Below are 25,448 nucleotides of genomic sequence, written 5' to 3'. Positions count from 1 at the left end.
AGCTCCAGGCCATCTAACACCCTCTTCTGGCCTATGCAGAACTTAAGTGGATGTACGTACACACACACACACACACACACACACACACACACGTAAAAGTAATTCTCAAAACCAACAAAATTTACAAAATGATCAAACAAGTAACAAAATGACAGAATGGAGAGAGTTTTCACTTTAAGTGGCAGCGCCATGGTGTCAACTCTGAACACCACTGGTATTTTCCAACACAGGGCCACTGACTGCTAAGCACCAGTTCAGGCAGAAAAAAACAGCCAAACAAGCGTCTAAGACTCCTGTGGCAGTAAGTTCATGTGATATGGAAATGCTTTAAGGAGAAAATTAAACCTCAAAATAATTATTTTTAAAATTTTAAATGACTAAACAGCCTGTGTACATCCTAAAGAAAATAAATTAACTCACTGATTCATAATTTTACAAACCAGTGTGATGGCTCTGGGGAGAAGTGCTTGCTGTCAAGCCTGACAACTTTGGTTTGATCCTTGGAATCCACATGATGGAAAAGAGAGAATTTCTGCATGCTCTCCTGACATTCACACACACACACACACAAGCTAACCTGTAATAAAACAATTTTATCCTGATGGTCCCTTTGGTTTTGGTTTTGTATTTTTCTTTTCTTTTCTTTCTTTTTTTTTTTTTTTTTTGGTTTCTTGAGTCAGGGTTTCTCTGTCCTGGAACTCACTCTGTAGACCAGGCTGGCCTCGAACTCAGAAATCTGCCTACCTCTACCTCCCAAGCCCTGCTGGGATTACAGGCGTGCGCCACACTGCCCGGTCTGACAGTCCCTTTGTGAGGAAGCTACTTGTAACCAGATTTAGTTAGGAGGCTCGCACATGATGTCACGGCTCTTACTACCTAAACAAGCCACACAGGAAACCCAAGGCAGATTTTTACTGCTTTGCTTCGCCAGCTGCAGGGAGCGCCTCCTGGAAGTGCATACAGCTAAGAACACACAGCAGGTCACTGAGGCTCAAGGGCAGAGACCCTCTACTGTGAGAGAATGCACACACCTTCAGCATGTGCGCATGCCTTGTATTCCAAAGTGACAACAACAATGTATCTTAGATTTTTAAAGAATCTCTGGGCGATCTAGAAAACAATTTTTTTTTTTTTAACAAACTTGGTAAGAAATTCAGCCAAATACTTCAAATCACTCAGATTTAACTGAGCCAGAAATAGTGAACTGAAAAAAAAAATGTGTAAAAAGACAGCTGAGAATCCTCAGTTAGGCTGTCACTATAGGGTAAAGCTGACATCTTAACCCCAGCAGGGCTCAATGAAGGCTCCATGCTAGGAGCCAAGGCAGAAAAGCAACTAAAGGTTAAAATGCTTGCCTTAAGTGAGCTAAGCAACATTTCCAATTACTCCTTATCTCCAAGATAAATATTGTTGCAATTATAACGGATTAGTAATTTATAGTATGTGCAAGGTTTTCACAATGTGCTATAAAACCCTCAAGTTACATCTCTATTCACATGACCCTAGTTAAGGACAGGAAGGCAAGAAGGTTCAGTTGCTACAGTCTGTACTCCACTAGAACTGGTCAGGGCCACAACCATTGTCTGTGAGTATTTAATTTACTAGCCTGTTTCCTTCAAGATATGTTCCTCCCATTTGTCTGCCAGCCCAAACCAGGGCCCTCCAGCACCTAGAAAATGTGACCCCAAGATCACACTTCTCTCCCCTGTTCATGTTGTCTGTCTCACCACTTAGCCCAAGCCTCAGATTTCTTCCTCTTTCTCAGCAGAGACTTCCCATGACACACCCCTGTACAATCTGTACCCCTCTCTCTCACTCCTGTCCCTACCCTTATGGGGTAGGGACTTCCCATATGAAGAGAGCCACTCCATCTGTGCATCACTATCTCCTCTGCTGTCCTCTTTCTGGGGCTCGCCACTGCCCTTCCCACAGCATCTGCACATCTCTCTGCCTTGCAGGAGGCTCTCTCCATCTCTAAAGTCAGCAGAGCTGCCTACAAACACTATCTGCACATGCGACCCAACACTCCACAAAGAAGCCTTTGTTCTCACCCTTCATGCACACTTTAGTCAGACCCAAACAAAACAGTTCCTGATCCCTAAATTCAATCATTCATGTAACACACATGTGAACAAACCTGTCACTTGTTCTTTTTAACTATACAAGGCTGCTATCAGGTGGGTACCACTTCAGATAAGAAAAATGAAGCAACAAAGGAATTTTGTCAAAGGTCACACAAAAGGGGTTAAAGTCTGAACTCCAGTGATCAAACTAGAACTCCATTCCTTCTAATGTTATCTCAAGAATTAAGAACGGGTTCTGTGTCTAAGAGCAAATGAAGATGTCTGAACAACCTTGGCAAAAAACTAAGTGACCAGTGATGCCCTCTGAAGGGGACAATGAGAAATCCACCAATGAAACCCTCGGTCCTCCTTTCACACGCAATCCAGGGTCTTATGCGGACCACACTTAGCATTCAAGGCTGAATCCCTGCAGCAGACGTGCAGAGCGAGTGAACACCGGAGTCATCCGAGGCTGCTACAAACAATCCATGCATGTCATTTCTCCTCAAGAGACGCCGGCAGCTGTTTCCAGGTGGTTTTATTGTGGACGAAGACACAGACAATTTATATCGTTTTTATTTGGAAGGGATTTTTTTGCCTTGCAATGCTCCTGAGAAATTCAAGAGTGCATTGGCTTTAGCTCTATATAAAACACAACAGAATCTTATGGTACAGTTGGAAATTTCTCACATTTAGATACCTTCCTATAAATCAAGACAATGTATCAATTTTAGGTGATTAAATCATAATAAGTTAAGATGTAAAGACTGGCAAATCATCACAAATGTCAATATTACAATGATCATTTTCCCATAGGAATATATAAAATAAATATTACCTAACCGATATTTACAGATGAGAAATATTTGTTGATAGAAGATGCTTTAAATGCTTTGATATATGAAAATTTCTTTAATTTAAAAAACCCAGTTCAATTGGTTTTCATCTTCACCTGTGCCAGTCCTGCCTCCCTCCCCATAGCTGACTTTGAGTAAGCACTTTAATACTCTTGAATCCTTGGGATGATTAAAGGAACTAAAGGCTTTTGGGGTGACAGTTGATGTTTAGTTGGCTAGCTGCATGCCATCTGTTTTTGACTATATGCTTTGGTCTTCCCCCCCCCCTTTTTTTTTAAAAACAAACAAGAATATTAGGAGGTAAAACTCAACAGCACACATGCCGGTGATTACATTCAGTCAACACTAACGGCAGGGTGAATTCCTGATAGTGTATTTCATTGTACTTGAAAACCATTAGGAATGTTGTGAAGAACTGTGGCTTCCAATGCAAAATTCAACTACAAATTCTAAGTGCAGAAAGACATCAACAGCCCACTCACAGCAGTTACAACACTGCAGTCTGTGGCTTCTGATGCAAAATTCAACCACAAATTCCACCAAGTGGTTGCAGATCTCAAGAGCAGACAGACTTCTGCAGTCACATGGAACTGCCAGGGGGCCTCTAGCAGCGTCTTTTGGAGTCACTTAGTGAGTGTGCTTCTTGCTCTCTCTGAGAAGTTCCCTTGAGCAGATGGTTCATCTCTGACACAACTTAGTTTCAGAAAAGCTGATGGGTTATGTCTGGTTTAGATCAATGCACGTTTAGATTGCACACAGCAGAGATATTAGGTACTGCAGCTTTCAGACAAGGTCGTATACTTCAATGGCAGCCACATCAGACAGGGTTCTTTGATGCCTGGATGTAGAACCCCCACCACACCACACCACACGCCACCCCCACAGCAGCCTTCAAACTTAGGTTATATGAAATGGTGAGGGAGGGAAGGTTGTTTTAGTCAAGAAACGTCAAATGTCATAAAAGTTATTTAAATATAAAACACATTGCTTAAATATCCACCGCGTACCTCTCTTCTTTAAAAGAAAACGGTTTACATCTTCCATTTTCTTCTTAGTGTAAAAACTAGTCTTTTGGCTACTTTATTCAGAATTTAAAATTTCCTGACAGGCAGTACATGGTCCAGGCTAATGAGAGAGAATATCTTTTTAAGAAACATATGAAAACCTGTATCAGCAGACCCTCAACTTACAATGGCTTAACTGTTCCTATTTTGGAGTTGGCCAAAACGATACACGCTAAACTGAAATCATGCTTCAGATTTAGAGTTTTTCTTTTCTCAATGCTGGGCAGCAGTGGGAGCAGAGCGGTGGGTCGTGCTCAGCTGTGGGGCCCTGTGGGGCTGACTGACACTGGAGTACAGCAAACGTGCTGCATTCACGATGTTTTCTGTTACGGTGGGTGACCGGCTGGGAGCCCACCGTAAGCTGAGGGACATCTGTAACGTCGGCAAACTGTTTGCAGCCCTTAGCATTTCTATGGACTCTGCAGGCTGCTCTGTCTAATGCACAGCGGAGAAATTAGGATAAGTTAGTTAAGGACACAGGTGACATCAGAAAGCAGCATTATCTCAGTTACTTAATTTTTCAGAAAAAGATATTTTAACCATCAACACATTGTTAAAACCTCCAGACTTCCAAGCACATAGGAAATATACAGTTTACCACAGGTAAATTTACAAACAACCCAAGTTAGCACCGCCAGGCCAAGACCGCCGACACTTCCAACTGAGTCTCATTTCCACCTTTCCCTGCTATAGAGGCTTTTCTGTTTTAAAGGCTTATCTGAATTTACAAAATATGCAAGAAATCACTTTTAAATGTACAACGTCAACAATTAATACAAATATGAACATCCTGATACAATGAAGGTGTGGAATCAGGATTTTTTCTTTCGTAACGGCTTTGTAAAAAGGTTCAGAAATCCTTGAAGTCCAAACACCTGGTGTCAGTGCACTGAAATGACCACTCTAATGAGCACAGAGTGCTGCGCCCCACGCAGGCAGAGCTCACACAGAGGCAAGAGGTAATAGGTCTTGGGATATTGCTAACAGTGGTCTAAGGTCTACGCGGATGCAGCCATACATAAAGTGTAACCTTCCATGAAAGTTACATGTATTTGTGCATTTGTGCAATATGATCTCTGACTGTTGGGTTATTTTGGTGTGTGTGTGTTTGAGGAAGGAGCTCACTAAGGCTGTTGCTCTGGCTAACCTGAAACTCACTCTGTATACCAGGCTGGCCCCAAATCCTGAGCAATCCTCTTGCTTCTCTCTCTCAAGTGCTAGGATTAATATGAGCCAGCAGGCCTAGCTGGAAACCTGTAGTTTTAGGTGATACTTTAAAAAGACAGTTCAGCTCTTGAAACGAAATGATCCCATTTAGTAAATTACTCACAGCATGTACTCCACAATAAAAAGAAACAAACTACTGACCCATGAAACAACTTGGATGGATCTCAAGGGAATTATGTTAAGTGAAAAACACCCATTTCAAGAGGTTACATAACATATGATTTCATTTAAACAGCATTTACAGAATAACAAAATTATAGAGGGTGACAGTTAGTGGTTGTCAGGGATTAGAGGAGGCAGCAACGGTTAGAAAAAGGCAGCTCAAGGATCCTTCTGATGAAGAGTTGGATCCTGACTGCGACGGTCAGACAAATCTATACAAACGATGAAATTGCATAGAACCAAATACCTGCTTTGCCTCAGGGCACCGATAACCTCCCCTGACCAGTTTTGTTCTCTGTGCTCTGTAGAGCATTTTCTACTCCATGTAGAGAAACCTTTATTGGGCATTGTTGGGGGGTTGGGAGGGCAGGTGAATTCCTTATCTTTAAAGACGAACCACATGCTCATATATTAAATGAGCTGGAAGATTTGGGGAGATAAAAGTAGACATACAGTTTACTATTCTTGTCTCTCCTTTAGAGTTTTATAAATTAAAAAGGAAACCAAATGTTTCTAGTTTTAAATTAAGTAACATCATAAAGTGAAAAAAAGCAGATTATATATCAGATACTTGGTCTTCTGACACCTGCAATTTCTAAAAGCATTAAGAATATTTTTATTAACAGAGAAATTACAACTACAAACAAATACATGACTCTTTCCAGAAGGCCACTTTGTGATAAGCTCACACACATACAGTGTTCTTGGGTCCCTTAAAGTGCTACCTGCCCCGCCGTGGAGCCACCTACTGCTTTAGAAGGCCTTTCAGAACAGCCCCTGCACTGCTGTCAGGTGACACTGGCAACGGTGTAAACGTGGGCAGGACATCTGAGATGGGCTTCAGAAGAAGATGCCCAGGCCCACCAGGTCCAGGTCCAGCTGGGCTAATCAGGGGCACGGCTGCTGAGCGGGGGGCCAAGAATGGATTCACATCTGCTCTTCTTCCTGCCCTGGATTCTGCTGTATCTAAAAGATAAGATACAGACTTAGTTTCTATCCTTCACAAAGAGATTTAATGAAAGAAGCCTCTAAACACAGTAATAGTTTTATCAAACTCATTAACACAGTTGCTGAGGTTTGTTGCTGAGACAGGGTCTGTAGCTCAGGCTGGCCATGAGCCTCATATAGCTGAGAATGCCCCTCCTACTCTACCTGGAGAGCTGGAATTGTGCTAACAAGCTCAGCTTTAACACAAGCATTTGAGTAATCAATTTGTCACTACTATTGATTTTAACATTCCCCTGCTGATAACACTACTATTAGGCACACGTTTGGGCTATCCTTTATTCAAAACAAGAACACCAACTGACCCTCAAATCCTAAGCATAAAATACTAATCTGTGGCCAACAAGATGGCTCAGCAGGTGAGCGTGCCTACCACTAAGCCTCAGCTCTGATGACCTATTCAGTCCCAGAACCCATGTGGTTGGAGAGAACCAAATCCTCAAGTTATTCTCTGACTTCCAAAAGTGTACAGAGTACACACACATACATATAGACACATTTGTACACAATAAGCAAACAGTATTTTAAGAATTCTAATGTGAATTATGAAAACCTCCACAAAAATTCATTCAAACCACTTTCTGGTAAAATAAACAAACAAAAAAGATCTGTGTGTGCTTCAGGTCTCTATATTTGGCTACTTACAAATTCAGTTTGTATGCTGCTGAGTTCTGGATCCTATAAGCAGAATCTATCTATGAAAAGTAGACGGGCAGAAGTGGGGGAGGCATGGAGACCCTGGCACTCAGAGATAAGCAGGAGGTGAGCCAGGCATGCTAGTCACACAGGGCTGTGCCTTCAGTGTATGGCCGAGACCACACTGGATACTCCTGCAGACTCTTATAGTGAGCTCATCAGTCTATAAAACCTATCCTTATAAAAGGTGTCACCTGAAGTCAATCTATAGAACCCATTTGGAAGATGTCATATGTACTCTACAGTTTTGATTTAGTCATGTCTTAAGTATTATTGGGCACACAGGACTGGGTCATTTATCATCAGATAATTTTTCACCAAATTGTGCTGTCTTAAATAGACCTAAAATAAACACTTGGGGTCCCAAAGTTTGAACCAGCACCAGCTACTTTGTCCTGATGAACCAAACTGTCTTCTTGCCTCATACTGATCTTTACTCTGCTGGTCATAGCAGTCCTAGAGACCCACACACAAAAGAGAAGAAATGAAGAAGGAGGAAAGGTACAAAAGGAGACAAGGACTGTTTGTATGCATAACAAATGTACTGTATCCTCAAATACTAGTTATACCTGAAAACTGCATTCACTGTAACAACTCTGAAATGATGGTGTGTATGTTGCAAGGTAAATACTTTTCATACCTACCTGAGAGATGAAGGCAAGATTTCCCAATGACTATAATACCTATGAAAAATGCTGGCATATCATATTATAGTGATGCAACAATAATTACAATTAATTTACCAAAAGAACAAATAATGTATACATATATGACTCAGTCATCGTGTCAGCATTCAAAGGCTGGAGACATTCTCAATAGTATCATCTCTCAACCAACTTGGGTAGTTATAATTCATTTTCATTTGAATAAGAATTTGGCTTATGACCTGTCTTAGGGGCTACAATTCTGCCTTATTACCCAAGGACACTAATAACTTAATTGGTAAGAATCAAGCAAACCCTTGGAAGTCCCTTCTTAAGCAATGGGAAACTAAAAAAGCAGGCTCCTAAGACAAAGACAGACACAATCTCATCCCATTCAGTTATGACTGAGCACTTCTGGATTCCCACTTTGGATTTCCTGTGACCAACAACTTTCCAAACTGGAAAAGCTCCTGTGCTGCCTTTTAAGCTCTATGCTCTAGAAACACAGCAACACTGAGATCAACAGCCTGCGAACACAAGTGGATACAAAGTTTTACACACACTGTGAACACAGGACGACACTACAAGCTGTAGAATGACCTAAGGTCTACATGCTGTGAACACAGGAAGACATAAGGTCTACATACTGTGAACACAGGACAACACTACACTCTGTTAACAAAGGACAACACTACAAATTGTAAACACAGGAAGACACTACATGCTGTGAACACAGGAAGACATAAGGTCTACATGCTGTGAACACAGGATGACACTAGTCTCAACACACTGTGAACACAAGACGACACTACAAGCTGTGAACATAGAATGACCTAAGGTCTACATGCTGTGAACACAGGAAGACATAAGATCTACATACTGTGAACACAGGACAACACTACACTCTGTTAACAAAGGACAACACTACAAATTGTGAACACAGGAAGACACTACATGCTGTGAACACAAGAAGACATAAGGTCTACACGCTCTGAACACAGGACGACATAAGGTCTACACGCTCTGAACACAAGACGACACTAGTCTCTACACACTGTAAACACAGTGAGGACACTAAGCTTGTGCCCTCCATGCAAACTCTGCTAAAACTGCCCACCTCTGACTGACACATATGTCTAGTAGGGCTCTGATGAAGGAGAGGGAGAAAGGGAGAGGGAGGGAGGGAGGGAAAAGGAAGAAGGGAGGAAAAGGGAGGGAGAGAGAGAAAGAAGGAGAGAGAGAGAGGAGGAGGGAGGGAGAGGGAAGAAGGGAGGGAGAGAGAAAGGGAGGGAGAGAGAGAGGGAGAGAGAGAAGGGAATGATTGAATTTTAAAACTTCTAGAAGAGAAATTCTGTAATATTTTATCTAAATTCAATTATGGTGTATGATATGAACTAGGAAGCATATGATATGCTCCTTAAGTCTATACTAAAATATGTAAATTATTGGGAAAAAGAGATTGGTTTATAGTTTAGTGAATAACTAACTTTCAACTCAAGAAATGTTACTATATACCAATAGCATCAATATAAAACAAGTAAGACCATTACAACTCAGTGGGATCAAAATTACACACATGTAACCACCAATTATTTCCTTCTAGACAGACCTTTCTACATGAAGGGTGTGTGCCACATTCTTAGATGTTTAGGTCAGTTTAACTAAGCCAACATTATGTATATTATTTATGTGACAAAGTTGGGTTATTGAATAATAAGTCCAAAACTGAAAATCATTTTCAGACTATAAATTATGCTTGTAACTTTAATAAGAAGTACCATCAGAGAGAAATGAAAAGGGGACAAAGCAAAGATGTAACTAGCTCACTAACATGTCCAGGATAGTAATTCAAAGTGACTTATACTGATAATTAAAATAAAAATGCCAGGCAGTGGTGGCACATGCCTTTAATCCCAGCACCTGGAAGGCAGAGACAGACAGATTTCTGAGTTCGAGGCCAGCCAGGTCTTCAGAGTGAGTTCCAGGACAGCCAGGGATACACAGAGAAACCCTGTCTCAAAAAAACAAAAAAACAAAAAACAAAACAAAACAAAAAAACAACAACAACTAAGTTTGCCAATGATGGCGCATGCCTTTAATTCCAGCACTTGGGAGGCAGAGGCAGGTGGATTTCTGAGTTCAAGGCCAGCCTGGTCTACAGAGTGAGTTTCATAACACCCAGGGCTATACTGAGAAACCCTGTCTTGAAAAAACCAAAAAGATAAATAAATAAATAAATAAATAAATAAATAAATAAATAAAACCGCAAATAAAACTCACAGGTTACTACAATGTCTACAAATATACCTCAGTATCTCTAAATATACTTAGTGTCTATAAATATACTATAATGTATATATGACTTAGGGGTAAACTGCCAATGAAAGATTTCTCATGAAGACTCTGGGAATTATTTCTACATAAAAATAAAAACATTTCATACTGTTTTCATTAGTTAAAACAAATAAACAATAAGCTAAAGAACATATAAGGTGCAAATTTAGCATCATTTGAATTTTAGAAGCAGTATTACAATTTCAAAATACTGAAAACTTTGTCACTATCATGAGTAACAAATCAGTAACAAATCTTAAGCATTTGATTTTTACCACTGAGGGAAACCACGTCCCTAATTTTACCTCTAAAGCTCTCAGGTATGCCTGGGTCAACTTTCCTTCTTCCTGGAGAATCTAGAGGCTTCAGGTCATGAACTGACAGCTTTGGGGGCGGGGCAGATGGATGAGATTCTGTTTCCAGAAATTTAACAAAGAGTTCTGAAAAAGACTAAGAGAAAATATTTTGGTATATTACTGGGGTTGTATTAACCGATGCAGGAGAAATCTGATTGTACTCAAATGAGAGTGGCGTGCAATCACTTTCTTATGTTCAGCAGGAATGAAGCTAGGTCTTACACTATTGAACACAGACTGCTGATTTGGTCTCAAAGGCGTGTTGGGCACACTTTTCGATCCCCCTCCTAGCCATCCAGCCATCCACCGAGTAACACCTCCTTGATCTTCCGCAAACAGCTGTGAGGACATTTTAAAACAGAAAAATACTATCAATACAAGACAAGAAAATAAGAGCCTCTCCTGTGACTTCAGAAAAAAGTAAACATGCTTTGTAACTCAAGTTCTAGTAAGTGCTGCCTACTGACCGCTTACAGAGAAAACCAAATGCCACCCCAAACAACCTGAAGTAAATGCTCTGGACATGATTATATCACAGAAATTTCAATCATCTGATAAAACAACTGGTTTATAAGTTGTAAAAATACTTAAACTAACACCATATAAACTGAACAAAAGTACCACTTTGATTAAGAAAACTGTATAAGCCCAAGTTATATATACAGTAAAAATAAATTATTTTCTATAATGCCCTACTTAATAAATATAATTAAACATTTAGAACAAGAACCAGGATGTAGCTCAGTGGTGGAGCACTAACATGTGAGGGGCAAGCTAGACTGCATCCCCAGTGAAGACAGAGACAGAAGGAGGGAGGGAAGAGGGTACCACAGAGCAAGAAAATTACAAAGAGAGAGGTGGGGGTGCAGAGGAAGGGGCTCAGCCGAGTGCTTTCACCGCCTCATCACCTGCTCCATGTCCTCCCTTTTGACGCCCAAGATGCTCCCCATGAGTCGCAGCACTTCATGACGCTGGTTTTTAGGTGTGTGGAAGTGACCAATGAAGAGGTTTCTCATGAGGACTCTAGGAAAATCACGGCAGAAACAGGTGAGGGCAACCTAGCATGGCCAATCTACTACAGCCACACCTAAACACTAAACAAAGAAACATTTTCTTATATTTAAACAATGAAATGCTTAATTATAAAGACTGAATAATAAGACACTCTAAAGTAGTTTTTAAAATAAGTTTAATTAGGAATATTTCAGACAACTTGAAAGGCATACTTTAAAAAAAAAAAATCCCTTATTAAGCTACCCATTTCTTTAGACCCATAGCCAACTAAGGAGGTATCACATAAGTAATTCTCAACACCTGAGTAGGTGATTATCATTGAGACATAAAAATGAGCCGGGCGGTGGTAGCACACGGCTGTAATCCCAGCACTCTGGCAGGCAGAGGCAGGCGGATTTCTGAGTTCGAGGCCAGCCTGATCTACAAAGTGAGTTCCAGGATAGTCAGGGCTATACAGAGAAACCCTGTCTCAAATAAAACCAAATCCAAAAAAACAAACAAAAAAAAATGGAGATAGGTGTTATGCATCCGCAACCATATTTATTAAAAATTTAAATAATATTTTAGATTTAAAAATATTACATAAATAACCAGGCTTCAGATCTACATTTAAACGTGTTAGATATGTTTACCTAAGGGTAGTGAAGAGAAGAAAATATTAATAATAACCTTTTATTTTCTAAGATTTCATATAGAAGTGATTTTTTTTTAATTCTTACATATGGTTTTGAGAAAAGAAATGAGTTAGGAAACAGACTTTAAAAGTAAAAGAAGGTAAGTTATTCTATTGACTGTCATAAAAACTACACCTGCTTGTACAAGAAAAGGAAAGGCTTCTTGAACTATAGTCATGTGCAAACATCTACTGTAGCTAAGCTGTTCTATGAAAGCAATTCCTGTAAAACAAAAGAGGAAGCCAAGAGGCAGTGCATACTTGTCCACTTTTCCTTCTGTACTGTTCACCAAGTTCATCAGCTTCTTCTGCGCGTCGTCCAGCATCTCCTGGTGGAGCTCATCTGATTTAAGAGGAAGTGGATAAAAACAGCATTAATGACCAGCATGGACAAATGCACAGTGAGACTTTCTCAGAAATGTGAATGCATGCCCGGTTCTACTGGAGAATGGCCAACTGCTGCCACCTTTTCTTTGGTTCAAGGAACTTGGACTTCTATTACAGAAATTACCTAGAAGGCAAGGGAGGCAGTATTCTGCATGGTCTGCCCCCAAGCAAATGATCAGTTAATTAACAGAAATGTAAACATCACACAGGTGTCCATTCTCTTTGAAATTTGCAGGCAATGAGCAAACTGTCGGCCCTGTGTTCTTGCACATTGTGTTTCCAGATCAACTCTCTTAATGGGAGGGAATGAAAAGGACAACTTTAGATTTCCCTTGCTCGATTTTCCTGGCTGGGCTCTACTGTTTGTTGGTGAGTCAAAGAGTATATAAGAAACTAACACCCTGGCTGAGCTCAGCTGACAGGGCAAAGGACTCTTCCGAAAGGAAACCACACCGAATAATGAAGAACACGCCTCTCATGTGCTAATCAGGGTGCAATGCTGCTGGCTTGACTTAAAAGGATGTTTAAAAAATTTCTAAATTTGTACTTTAAAATTAACAAAACCTGTAAAATGGTTGGAATCCAGGCAATTTTTATAGGTAAAGTGTATATTAAATTAGGAGACACCCTGTTCACAAGCCAATCATGCCAAAGGACCAGGCCCCTTGGCTAAAGAACCTCTCAGTGCAGCAGTCTACACCTTTCACTAAGAAGTAGACAGCCTGAGCTGAAAGAGGTGCTTGATGATTTTAAGGAGAACCAAAGAGGAGCCCGCATGTAAGGGCAGGGCTAACACACCGGCTCCTCCCCTGCCTGGGAATGAATGGCTAGGGAGACTCTCTCCAGGGACTTCTCCATTCTCTGCGTCATTTCTCTTTCCCATCTCTTGAAACATTAGCATTTTAAATTTTGATAAAGTCTAATTTATTTTTTGTTGGTTTTGCCCAGTACTGTGAAGATTTACTCCTGTATCTTCTAAGCCCTTTGTGGCTTTGAATATAAAATTTAGGACCATGATCCTTATTGAGCTCATTTTTGTGCATGGTATGAGACAGGTGTCTAACCTGACGTCTACCAGAGTTCTCTTCATGGAAAAACACCTGCTTCAGCATTACAGTCTGGTGCTGTTCTTTCAGCATGGTTTTGAAGAGTTAACTGACCATCAATGTCTGGTGTATATTCTGACTCTTGTCTCCTACAAAATTCTGCATGTTCCCTCCCACTGATGAAAACCATTCTGTGTTCCCTCCCCCAACAGAGACCATTCTGCATGTTCCCTCCCCTGACAGAGAGTATTCTGTATGTTCCCTCCCTGACAGAGAACATTCTGCATGTTCCCTCCCCCACAACACACAGACAGCATTCTGCGTGTTCTCCCCCCACACACACACACAGAGCATTCTGCGTGTTCCCTCCCCCGACAGAGAGTATTCTGCGTGTTCCCTCCCCCCACACACACAGAGTATTCTGCATGTTCCCTCCCCCAACAGAGAGTATTCTGCATGTTTCCTCCCTGACAGAGAACATTCTGCGTGTTCCCTCCCACCTCCCACACACACACAGAGTATTCTGCATGTTCCTGCCCCCTGACAGAGAGCACTATGCTATTCACCAGCACTGGCTACTTTCGACTCCATCTGAAGTTCCTCACTTACTTCCTTGCACACTTTCCTGAGATACAGTAGGGCCTCCCCTTTGTCTCCATTCTGCCCCAGACAATGATGCAATGCTGATTTACAGCACTAAGTGCAAATATAAAGCATCCACGTTTAAGGTTTGCAGTGGCTTGTGCTTCCGTAAACTGTAAAATTCTAGATTACAAGATGCTACTCACATTATAGGCCAACTTTACCAAAATAGAGATGGTTGCCATAATCATATCATAAAAACCGAGTCTGTGTCTGGAAAATCTCCTATAAATTTTTCCCTTCCTGTCTTTCAAATAAGGAATTTAAAATTGGATATAAAAGGCAGGGATGGGAGGAGTATTACTGAAGTCTAACTCAATAAAGAGCATTTTCTCCTGGATTCTTCAAATCCTTTACACTGTGGGCATGTGTCGGTATTTGGGCCTTTTCTTAGTATTATTACATTCTAGATCCAACAGAACTCTCGGCCACTGGAAAAACACCAAATTAGCAAGCTGAAGCAGGAATCTCAGAATACCTGTTGAGAAACAGCTCAAACCCCCCACTCTAAGCACAGGTGCCTGTGTGCTCACACAGCGGCCACAGGGGAGCACCACTCTCTGCCTAAGTCCCTTGAGACAGAGTCTGTGACTCACTGAAGGGTCACTGGAGATCCCCACAGTGCTGGGGTCATGGGAATGAGTGTAACCACGTGGCCCTTTACATGGGGACTGGGATCCAAACTCAGATTTTCATGCTTGCACAGCAAGTGCTCTTACGAACTCCCCTCATCTTTAGCCCTGCTACCTTCTCATTCTAAAATATGTTTTATACTGATTACATTTCAAATGACAATGATTTGGGGACATATGTTATTTTGGATAAATTATAACAATTAGCTTCATGGGTCTCAGTACGTCCTACTCTTGCAGAGGAGCCAGGTTTGGTTCCCAGAGCCCATCTGGTGTCTTACAGCCACACGGAACTCTAGGTCAGGGATCTGATGCTCTCACAGACATGTACGCATGGTACACATAAAGCCATGCAGACACACGCATAAAAATAGTAACCTTTTGCCGGGTGGTGGTGGCGCACACCTGTAATCCCAGCACTCTGGGAGGCAAAGGCAGGAGGATTTCTGAGTTCGAGGCCACCCTGGTCTACAGAATGGAGTTCCAGAACAGCCAGGGTTATACAGAGAAACACTGTCTCGAAAAAAAACCAAAAAAAAAAAAAAAAATAGTAACCTTTTTAAGATTTTGCCTTTATTTTATGTGTTTGGGTATCTGCATGCATATCTGTGTACCACATGCATGGCATCAGATCCCCTGAGACTAGTGCTGAGAGACAGTTGTGAGCTGCCATGTGGGTGCTGGAAATCAAATTCAGATCCTTTGGAAGAGTAACTGCTGAACCATTTCTCCAGTGCCAATATATTTATTTATTCCTTTTTACTATTTCAATGTAGGCATAAAACAAAAACTTACATCAAGCATGGTAGTTAGTACATGCTTGCAATCTAAGCATTCAGGAGTCCAGGGCAGAATTCCTAATTTGAGGCCACCCTGAGGTGTGTGTGTGTGTGTGTGTGTGTGTGTGTATGTGTATTTGAAAGACAATTTCACTTTGATATAGTCAAAGCCAGCCTAAGCTTTGTCAAAAGAGAAAAGGGAAGGAGGGGGAGAACTGCACAAGGTTCATAGCTTATTTGTATTGGACAGTATGTTCCTACCACATAAACCATATAGTAATCTACATTACACTCTCTCCTGTCTAAACAAACTAGAAAAACAAAAAGTGAGCTGCTAAGCCAGAAGACAGTTTAGCAGGGGAAAGCACTGCTCTGTGAGCCTGGTGACCTGAGTTTTATCTCTAGAATCCACAGAAAGGTGGAAAGAGAGAATTGACTAGGAAATTGTCTTCCAACCCCTATGTGCACCATAACATAGATATATGGCCCAGTGCACATCATATGTACACAGAATAACAACTAATAAAAAACTATTTTATAAACAAGCTGGGTATTGTGGTTTGCACCTGCGGTTCCAGCTGCTGAGGAGGCCAAAGCAGAAGGATCAGTTGAGCTGAGAGTCTAAAGCCAGCTTGGGCAACAGAGTGAGGCCTCATTTCCAAGAATACCAAACAAACAAAGGCCTGTGTGATAAATAAACATCTGCAGAGTAAAACTCCTAAGGCAAAGGTTCTGATAAAAGGTATTTTAATAATGTAAGTCAGAAAGCCAAAGCACCCTTAAAGTCAACATTTAAAACTCACTATTGGTCCTGCCCTAATGCACTATGGAATGTGCAGGGCTGCTTCAGACTCATGTGCATAAATGTACTATGACATTTGAGTAGACAAAGGAGAAATAAAAGGACCAAGAGGGAAGCATGGGAGGGAACGGATTAATTTTGAGAGCTTGGAAGAAAAGAAAGGCACACACCCTTTCCAAAGTCCCTCAAGACTCATCTTTTTCTCCAGCAACACTTAACTCTTCTCCCCTCAGAAATTCTGAATATTTCTCTACAAAAACTGAACTCAAACCACAATTTGAAATCAGAACTATATTTATATGGGCAGGCAAAGTATTCTTATTCAGAAATGGGTTCTAGTCCAAATATAACAGTACTGTGAATAATTTCACATACACCCAAGTAATTCTTTAGAAATGCAAGCTAGGACTGGGGGCACCTTCAAGTCAAGCAATGAGTTAGCTGAGCCTAAGTCTAATCTGGAGAAAGCATGACTCTAAGTGCGTGACACTGTAAATCTTCCATTACAGCGCTCTTAAATACCCATGATGCCATGGCTTCAGAATCAAAATCGAATGTGCAACGAGTCAGCACATCGTAACTTTTCATTTTACTTGTGATTAATGACAGTGCATGATACCATCTTCAGAAAACATCTCACAGTGTGTCATAGCTCTTACATTTATCTGTTATCTCAAAACTAACTGTCTATGAAGTGGTTTACTCCAGTCAGCTGAATGAGATAACAGTAAAGACCAGAGAGACCCAGAAACCCCAGTGAGGACCAGGTTCTCAGAGCCAGGGCCTCTTTCATCTGATTTCCTTCCTTCCTTCCTTCCTTTTTTCTTTTTTCTTTTTTTTTTTTGACAGGATCTCATTACGTAGCCCTGGCTGTCCTGGAACTCACAGGACAGCCTGTAGACCAGGCTGGTTTCAAACTCACAGTGACCTCCCTGCTACCTTTGCCTCCTAAATGCTGAGAGTAAAAGCATGCACCACCATGCCTGGCTTTCATTTGATTTCTTTTTTGTTTTTTAATCCTAATCTTTTTTAATTTACTTATTTATTATGTATACAGCATTCTACCTGCAAGTATGCCAGCAGGCCACTAGAGGGTACAAGATCTCATTACAGATGATTATGAACCACCATTGAACTCAGGACTTCTGCAAGTACAGCCAGTGCTCTTAATCTCTGAGCCATCTCTCCAGCTCCTCAGCTGATTTAAGATAGCAATTAAATTTTTGCTTCAATCAACAACCAAACATTTTGATTGATATTCATACTTTGAAATTTCCCTCCTTATTTTGCATTTTTCTCATTTTTAAGAGCCAATGTAAAAGAGTGAATAGAAGAAAGAAAAAATGTTTGAAAGACAATTTCACTTGTCTGTATAAATGTAAATAAGTAAATCAGATGTGAGATCTTATTTGCATTGGCAATCTTTACAATTTTCAAAAATATTTGATTTTTAAATATGTGGCTGTGTGTAGGTAAATGTATGCCTTAGTTAAGGTTTCTGTTTCTCTGAGAAAAGAAAATGACCAAAAACAATTTGGGAAGGACAGGGTTTATTTCAATTGGTAGTTTCATAGCACAGCCATCACTGAGGAAATGAAGCAGAAGCCATGGAGGAATGCTGCTTACTGGCTTGCTCCTATGGCTTACTCAGCTGCTTTCTTATAGCACGCAGGACCACAAGCCCTGGGGTGCATCACCCACAGTAAGCTGGGTCCTCCCACACCAATCAAGAAAATGCACTACAGGCTTGTCCACAGGCCAACTGGGTCAAGGATATTTCTCTCAACCGAGGCTCCCCTTTCCCAGATGACTCTACCTTTTGTCAAGCAGACATAAAACTATCCATCCCAGTGTACACGAGCACAGTGCCAGAAGCCAGAAGAGGGTACCCAGGACCCTGGAGCTAGAACTGTCGGTGGCTGTCTGGGTATGTGCTGGGAACCAAACTTGGATCCTCTGCAAAAGCAGTACATATTCCTAACCAGTGAGCTGTCTCTCTAGTCCCCAGAATAAATCTAATCTTGATACAATGTTAAATTTAATATAATTCAGCTTCTTTGTTTAACTATAACCCCTGTGTGTGTGTGTGTGTGTGTGTGTGCGCGTGCGCGCGCGTAAGCCAGAGACTGACATCAAGTTTCTTCTATGACTGCTCTCCTCTCATTCTTTACACCCCATCCCTCTATGCTTGGTCTATTCAGTGCTGAGGATTAAACTCAGGGGCTTGTGTGTGTTATACAAGTATTCTACCAACTGAGATATTTCCCCAGCCCTAAAGTAACACTTAAAATTCTATTTGTTGGCAATAAATTTATTTCATTAATATAGTACAATATCATCATATGAATTCTACAATATCATGATTTGTGGTGAAAATAAAAGAGACTTGCTGTGTTACATTGTTAACTCGAATCACTCTGCACACTTGAAAGACGTGAGAGACAGAGGGAAGGGAATGAGAGGGAAAGGTGAGGGGCAGGGAAATACTGAGAGTTTTTTCAGCTCTGAGGATTGAATCTAGTAAGAATCAAGTATTCTATCACTGGAACAGCCCAAGTGATTTTATATAGTTACACACCTTTATGTGTAAGTGTTCACATGTGTGCACGGCAAGAGGGAGGCAGGCATACAGGTGTGTATGCATGTGTATGTGTGAGACAGCCAGAGGCCATTGCTGGATGTTCTTCTCAATTAAGTCCCTATTTTCTCAGATGGTTTCCCACTGACCCTCACATTCACTGACTCCCCTGGATTGGCTGGCCACAAGGACTCAGAGGTCCTTTTGTCTATCCTCTCCAACACTGACATTACGGGAGAGGCAATAAACTCATGTCCTCACGCTTGAATGATAAGCACTATATTAACTTAGCCTTCTTACCAGCCCTCACATATATAATATTATTTTAATGCCAGCAAATCAAATATGTTTTCCCTTTCTATCAGTCTCCATCAACCCTCTGTTATCAAATCAGATCACTTACAGCTCCATATAGAAAGTTTTAAAGCAACCTTATATAGTATATATTTTTTAAACATTTTGCATAGACAAGACATATCCCAAAAGATTGGGCTGCAATTTTATCCCTGAAAAGGAAAGCTGTAATACTTTTCCCACTTAATTCCATGTAAAATCCTCTAAGAGCAAAAGGTTTACTGGGCCTCAGCATCAATCTCACTTCTAAAAGCTTCCTATTGCAAATCCTCATGCACAATGTCCCAAGAAGTGCCCCGTTCTGCCCACACATGGAATTTACAAAGTTCTAACTGAAGGAAAGCCACAATCTATCACATGAAAATCCCAATTTCACCTCCCTTGCAAGGCTTAAGATCTGAAGCACTGGATTCCCAAGCCTACGCAGCAAATAGTGGGGCTGAGCTGAGAATTTGCTGCCCCTACAAGAAATACTTCAACTCATCAGTTTTGACCACACCAACACACCCTCTACACCAACACACCCTCTACACCAACCACCCTCCACACCAACACACCCTCTACACCAACACACCTACCACACTAACACATCCTCTACACCAACACACCCTCCACATCAACACACCCTCCACACCAACACACCCTCCACATCAACACACCCTCCACATCAACACACCCTCTACACCAACACACCCTCTACACCAACACACCCTCTACACCAACCACCCTCCACACCAACACACCCTCTACACCAACACACCTACCACACTAACACACCCTCTACACCAACACACCCTCCACACCAACACACCCTCTACACCAACACACCCTCTACACCAACCACCCTCCACACCAACACACCCTCTACACCAACACACCCTCTACACCAACCACCCTCCACACCAACACACCCTCTACACCAACACACCCTCTACACCAACCACCCTCCACACCAACACACCCTCTACACCAACACACCTACCACACTAACACATCCTCTACACCAACACACCCTCCACATCAACACACCCTCCACACCAACACACCCTCTACACCAACACACCCTCTACACCAACACACCCTCTACACCAACCACCCTCCACACCAACACACCCTCTACACCAACACACCTACCACACTAACACACCCTCCACACCAACACACCCTCTACACCAACACACCCTCTACACCAACCACCCTCCACACCAACACACCCTCTACACCAACACACCTACCACACTAACACATCCTCTACACCAACACACCCTCCACATCAACACACCCTCCACACCAACACACCCTCTACACCAACACACCCTCTACACCAACACACCCTCTACACCAACCACCCTCCACACCAACACACCCTCTACACCAACACACCTACCACACTAACACACCCTCCACACCAACACACCCTCTACACCAACACACCCTCTACACCAACCACCCTCCACACCAACACACCCTCTACACCAACACACCTACCACACTAACACATCCTCTACACCAACACACCCTCCACATCAACACACCCTCCACACCAACACACCCTCTACACCAACACACCCTCTACACCAACACACCCTCTACACCAACCACCCTCCACACCAACACACCCTCTACACCAACACACCTACCACACTAACACATCCTCTACACCAACACACCCTCCACATCAACACACCCTCCACACCAACACACCCTCCACATCAACACACCCTCCACATCAACACACCCTCCACACCAACACATCCTCTACACCAACACACCCTCCACATCAACACACCCTCCACACCAACACACCCTCTACACCAACACACCCTCTACACCAACCACCCTCCACACCAACACACCCTCTACACCAACACACCTACACCAACACACCCTTTACACCAGCCCATCCTCCACATTAACACACCCTCAATACCAACACACCCTCCACACTAACACACCCTCCACACTAACACACCCTCTACACCAACACACCTACCACACCAACACACTCTCTACACCAACACACCCTCCACACCTCTATACCAACACACCCTCACACTAACACACCCTCTACACCAACACACCCTCTACACCAACACACCCTCCACACCTCTATACCAACACACCCTCCACACTAACACACCCTCTATACCAACACACCCTCTACACTAACCACCCTCTATGTAATCACATGCATTCTACTCTTTCAACATTTCAGAGTATGCCACCTCATTTCATGTGAATCCCTCCATCTAGAATAATTTCTCCCTAGCTACCAATCTACTTAGCCTGTATGCACCCATCACTTAAAAGATAAATCACTAACTAATCTTTCTTACCCTCCTATACCACTTGTACCAATGGAATAGTACTTGTATAGAAAACTCTTTCTTTTCTTTTGTTTTTGTTTTTTGTTTTTTGTTTTTCTGCCTTCTAAGTGCTGGGATTAAAGGTGTGCGCCACCATTGCCCAGCCAGAAAACTCTTTCAAAACAATTTCTTCTTAAATCTAGTTCTTGGATAATTTTGTTCAACATGCTTTAATCCTACTTACCTGTTCCTACAGAGTCTCCCAGATCCCTCTTCCACTTCTCTACCACCTAACCTTGTGGCTTTTTTCTCTTTTTATAAATGGGAAAAAAAATTAGTACTACTTATTCTGTATCCTTTTATTTATAATCCATCAAGTCCAAGGTGTACTGTCCATATATTTTTGGATATGTGTCTTCCATTTGAGCATGGCTGCCTTACTAGGGACTACATACTTATGAAAAATGACTCTTCTCACAAGGTCTGTCAATTGCCAACAGCTCCCCAGCCAGGGGTGTGACTTCCTACTTGCCTCCTGCTGGCTGCTGGCTTCTGTCTGACTTGGGCTTGCATAGTCTGTGTGCATGCTGCCACAGCTGTGAGTTCAAATATGCAGCTTTCTGCTGTGTCCTTGCATGCACTTGATTACACATCTCCTTCTCCCCTGCCTGACTGCAAACCTTCTGAAGGAGCCCGATCTAACCTCAGGGCCTAGTTAGTGCTCAGCAGATAAACAGGGAGTACTGGATATAACAATGAATGAATGACTGGTGTTTTGGGGAAAGGACAAATAAAATAAATTACAGACCGAGTGATTCAGCCATTACTCAGGAAAAGAAAAGAAAGTACACAAAATATTCTCATGAGTACATGATTTAGTTTCCCCTTTGTTTATAAAAATTAGTTTTCAACTGTAATTTCTAAAACATCGTTTAGCTATTAATGTCAAACTCATTTAAAAAGTACAAAATAGCTTATTTACCTATTCTTTTCTCTTTATTTAAGTGTTGGCATTGTCGAGCATACCCAGATGTTTATATCATTACAAATAACTTTTAACCATTTATGGCAACTCAGAAAATTTCATCTGGTACGTCTTATATGTTTCCTCTAAAACCACCACTTCTGCCAAAAACATCTATAAAGAACTCTCTCAAAAGATTTGGGTAACAAAGCGTCTGGGAATGTATTTGGCTTATGTTCAACAGGACATTATATGTTTTCTTGTATAAATCATTTCCTAGAAAATGGAATGTCTTTATTTAAAATAAAAGCCAACCATTCAGCATCATAAAGGTAGTTCCATGTGAAATGTCTCAAGCTCACTTTGCCTCTGTAGCTTTAAAACATGTTTTCATGCTTCACATGTTAGAGTAAGTTTTATGGGGGCTCATTTTATACACACTTAATAGATTTTCTTTTTAAAAATATTCTAAGGAAATTTTTCCATTTTCAACTCATGGGAGACATTTTAAAAAGTATCCACTATTATTTAAAATTAGTTATAAAAGCCTTAAGGCACAAGCACAGGGCTTGGGGTAACACAGATAACTTTCCTGGCATGTGCAAGACTTTAGGTCTGTCCCTAGCATAGGAACAGTGAAGACATAAACTATTTTTACCCTGTCAAGGTATAAACTAGCAGGTAGAACAAAAGATGTTCCTAAGGCTAGAACTAAGTTTCTATAGCTTATGAAACATACTTTTCTTCGCATACCACAGAACTTAGTGCTTTTTAGTATTAATTACCAAATCAAAAACCATCTTTTACCTCCCATTTCAATTCTTTCAAATGAACAGGAATTTATCTAAAGGGCAATGAAGAAAACCGAGAAAAGAAAAGCAGCCACCGGCACACATGGCAGCATGTTCTTAATGGCTCCACTGCCATGGCCTTACAGAGGTGATGGTGCCTCCTCCTCCTTAATAACACGTCTCTAAGAGTTCTTAACTCTGATCAACTATATAAAGACACTGTCCTACTCTCTTCACAGGCTGGTGCACTGACTTTAAAAAGTACAGGACAGCATAGGAAAGGAGGAGTGTTCAGGTGAAACGTTGAAAGAACATCTCCAGAAGGACAACAGCAGCCCCTGGTCCAGTCAACAATGCCTATTAAATACAGCTTCCACGGGCTCTCTTAGCTTAACTAGTTCCTATGGCAGAAATAGTTTTCACAATTGCTAAGTGAAATCCTTCTAGTGGCTTAACACTTTCCTTACATCTCTGTCCCTTAACAGTGTTCTAGAGGAATTAAAGATGCCACTTAGGGCCACTGCTGTGTACAACTGTCTTAAATTACTATTTTACAATGTTTGTCACATGCCATTCCTTAGCTCCTTGAAAGGGGGCCTAGCCAGTGTTCTTCCCAGCAACCAACGGGAAGCTGAGCAGCTGGTCTTTATTAGGTGCTTACTGACCAGTAAAGCACCAGGCGCCTGTCTTCATGTTTCTCATACAGGGCCCATAAACGCCCTTACCTCAAAACCATGGCTGCACGTACCTGACATTAACAATCACACGCTCTGAGAGGGACTGAGGTAATCCATGTTCTGCTGCTTTAGTACTGGGATCATATATAACCACTCTTTCCTTGTGTCTGGCTAGATTGAATCATATCTAGGTATGAATGATATAATCAACCACTCTGAATTAAATACTTCTTAAAGTAAATTTCCTAATATTGTCTAAATGTTTAAAAAAGAGTATCAACTAATCATTAGCCTACAGAGGCTTAGAAATAAAACAATACTTTGCCTTTATAATTCAAGCGTCTGTGTATTTTCTTGCAACAAGAACTAATTTGTCTTTTTCAAAATTGTTTCTCCTGGCAAAAACTTTTGCTGTCTGGCCAACTTTTGTGTTAAAAATAAAGTACAGTGTTACAACATCAATCAACATGTAAAGTACTTAATGACTTATAAAAACATACAGGGATACTTTTTGAAATAAGTAAGCCAATCAAGAATTTATTTATATTATCAAATCAAGAATACAGCATTGAGAAAATAAAATCACATTTGTGTTTAGAGATATGAAGGTGGCACTAAGCGCTGAGGTAATTTAAGAAAACAGTTAGAAACTATTAAAGGCAGGAATAACTTAAAGACACAACATAACTAACTGTCGCAGTGTTCCTTTCCTGTCTGGGCCACACTGGCTCCCTGGGCTTTTTCAAATAGCAGTTGTACAAGCTGAAATAAGCACAACTTTCTTTAATACTGACCCCTAGACTGAGCCCACAATTCCTACTTACTACTAATAAGTATTCACTGTATTTTACACAAATAGGAACCTGCCCTACCAGACTCATGGAAGAAAAACTGAAAAATTTCGACTCCTAGAGGTTTAAATAGGTGCTTGTGCAAATACCAAACACTATATAGTAAGCCACAGACTTTTCTTTATGTGACCATGTCTACTGTGAGAGGCTCAGGTAAATATCAAACACTATATAGTAAGTCACAGACTCTTCTTTATGTGACCATGTCTACTGTGAGAGGCTCAGGTAAATACCAAACACTATATAGTAAGTCACAGACTCTTCTTTATGTGACCATGTCTACTGTGAGAGGCTCAGGTAAATACCAAACACTATATAGTAAATCACAGACTCTTCGTTACGTAACCATGTCTACTGTGAGAGGCTCAGGTAAATGCCTTTGACATCATGGCACCTGGCACCTAGATGTCACAGACAGACAAGTGATTTGGTGCAGAACTCACCATCTCCCCTCCACTGACAGCTCAGGCCCAAGAAGGCCTTGGCGAATCCTTTGGGTGCCCAGGGTTCCTTTGGCTCACCACATCTTCCAACTACCACTGCA

The 25,448-nt window shown here is 41.4% G+C and overlaps 1 protein-coding gene across 3 annotated transcripts in view; it reads right to left on the bottom strand.

Annotated features, from left to right (window-relative positions):
* Positions 1–2,584: 2,584 nt before the first annotated feature.
* Trip11 (thyroid hormone receptor interactor 11) overlaps positions 2,585–25,448 on the bottom strand; it is a 73,376-nt gene continuing 50,512 nt past the window's right edge. For all 3 annotated transcript variants that reach the window (XM_052185228.1, XM_052185230.1, XM_052185229.1), the window contains exons 17-21: positions 12,357–12,438; positions 11,317–11,431; positions 10,631–10,747; positions 10,358–10,502; positions 2,585–6,339 (exon numbers count right to left, since the gene is read on the bottom strand). In XM_052185228.1, the coding sequence (XP_052041188.1) occupies positions 6,119–6,339; positions 10,358–10,502; positions 10,631–10,747; positions 11,317–11,431; positions 12,357–12,438 (680 nt within the window). In that variant the 3' untranslated portion in view covers positions 2,585–6,118. The remainder of the gene's footprint in view (positions 6,340–10,357; positions 10,503–10,630; positions 10,748–11,316; positions 11,432–12,356; positions 12,439–25,448) is intronic.

This window comes from Apodemus sylvaticus, chromosome 6 (assembly GCF_947179515.1).
Source record: "Apodemus sylvaticus chromosome 6, mApoSyl1.1, whole genome shotgun sequence".
NCBI lineage: Eukaryota > Metazoa > Chordata > Mammalia > Rodentia > Muridae > Apodemus > Apodemus sylvaticus.
Note: the sequence above shows the minus strand (reverse complement) of the source record. Positions and strands in the feature narration are given on the sequence as shown.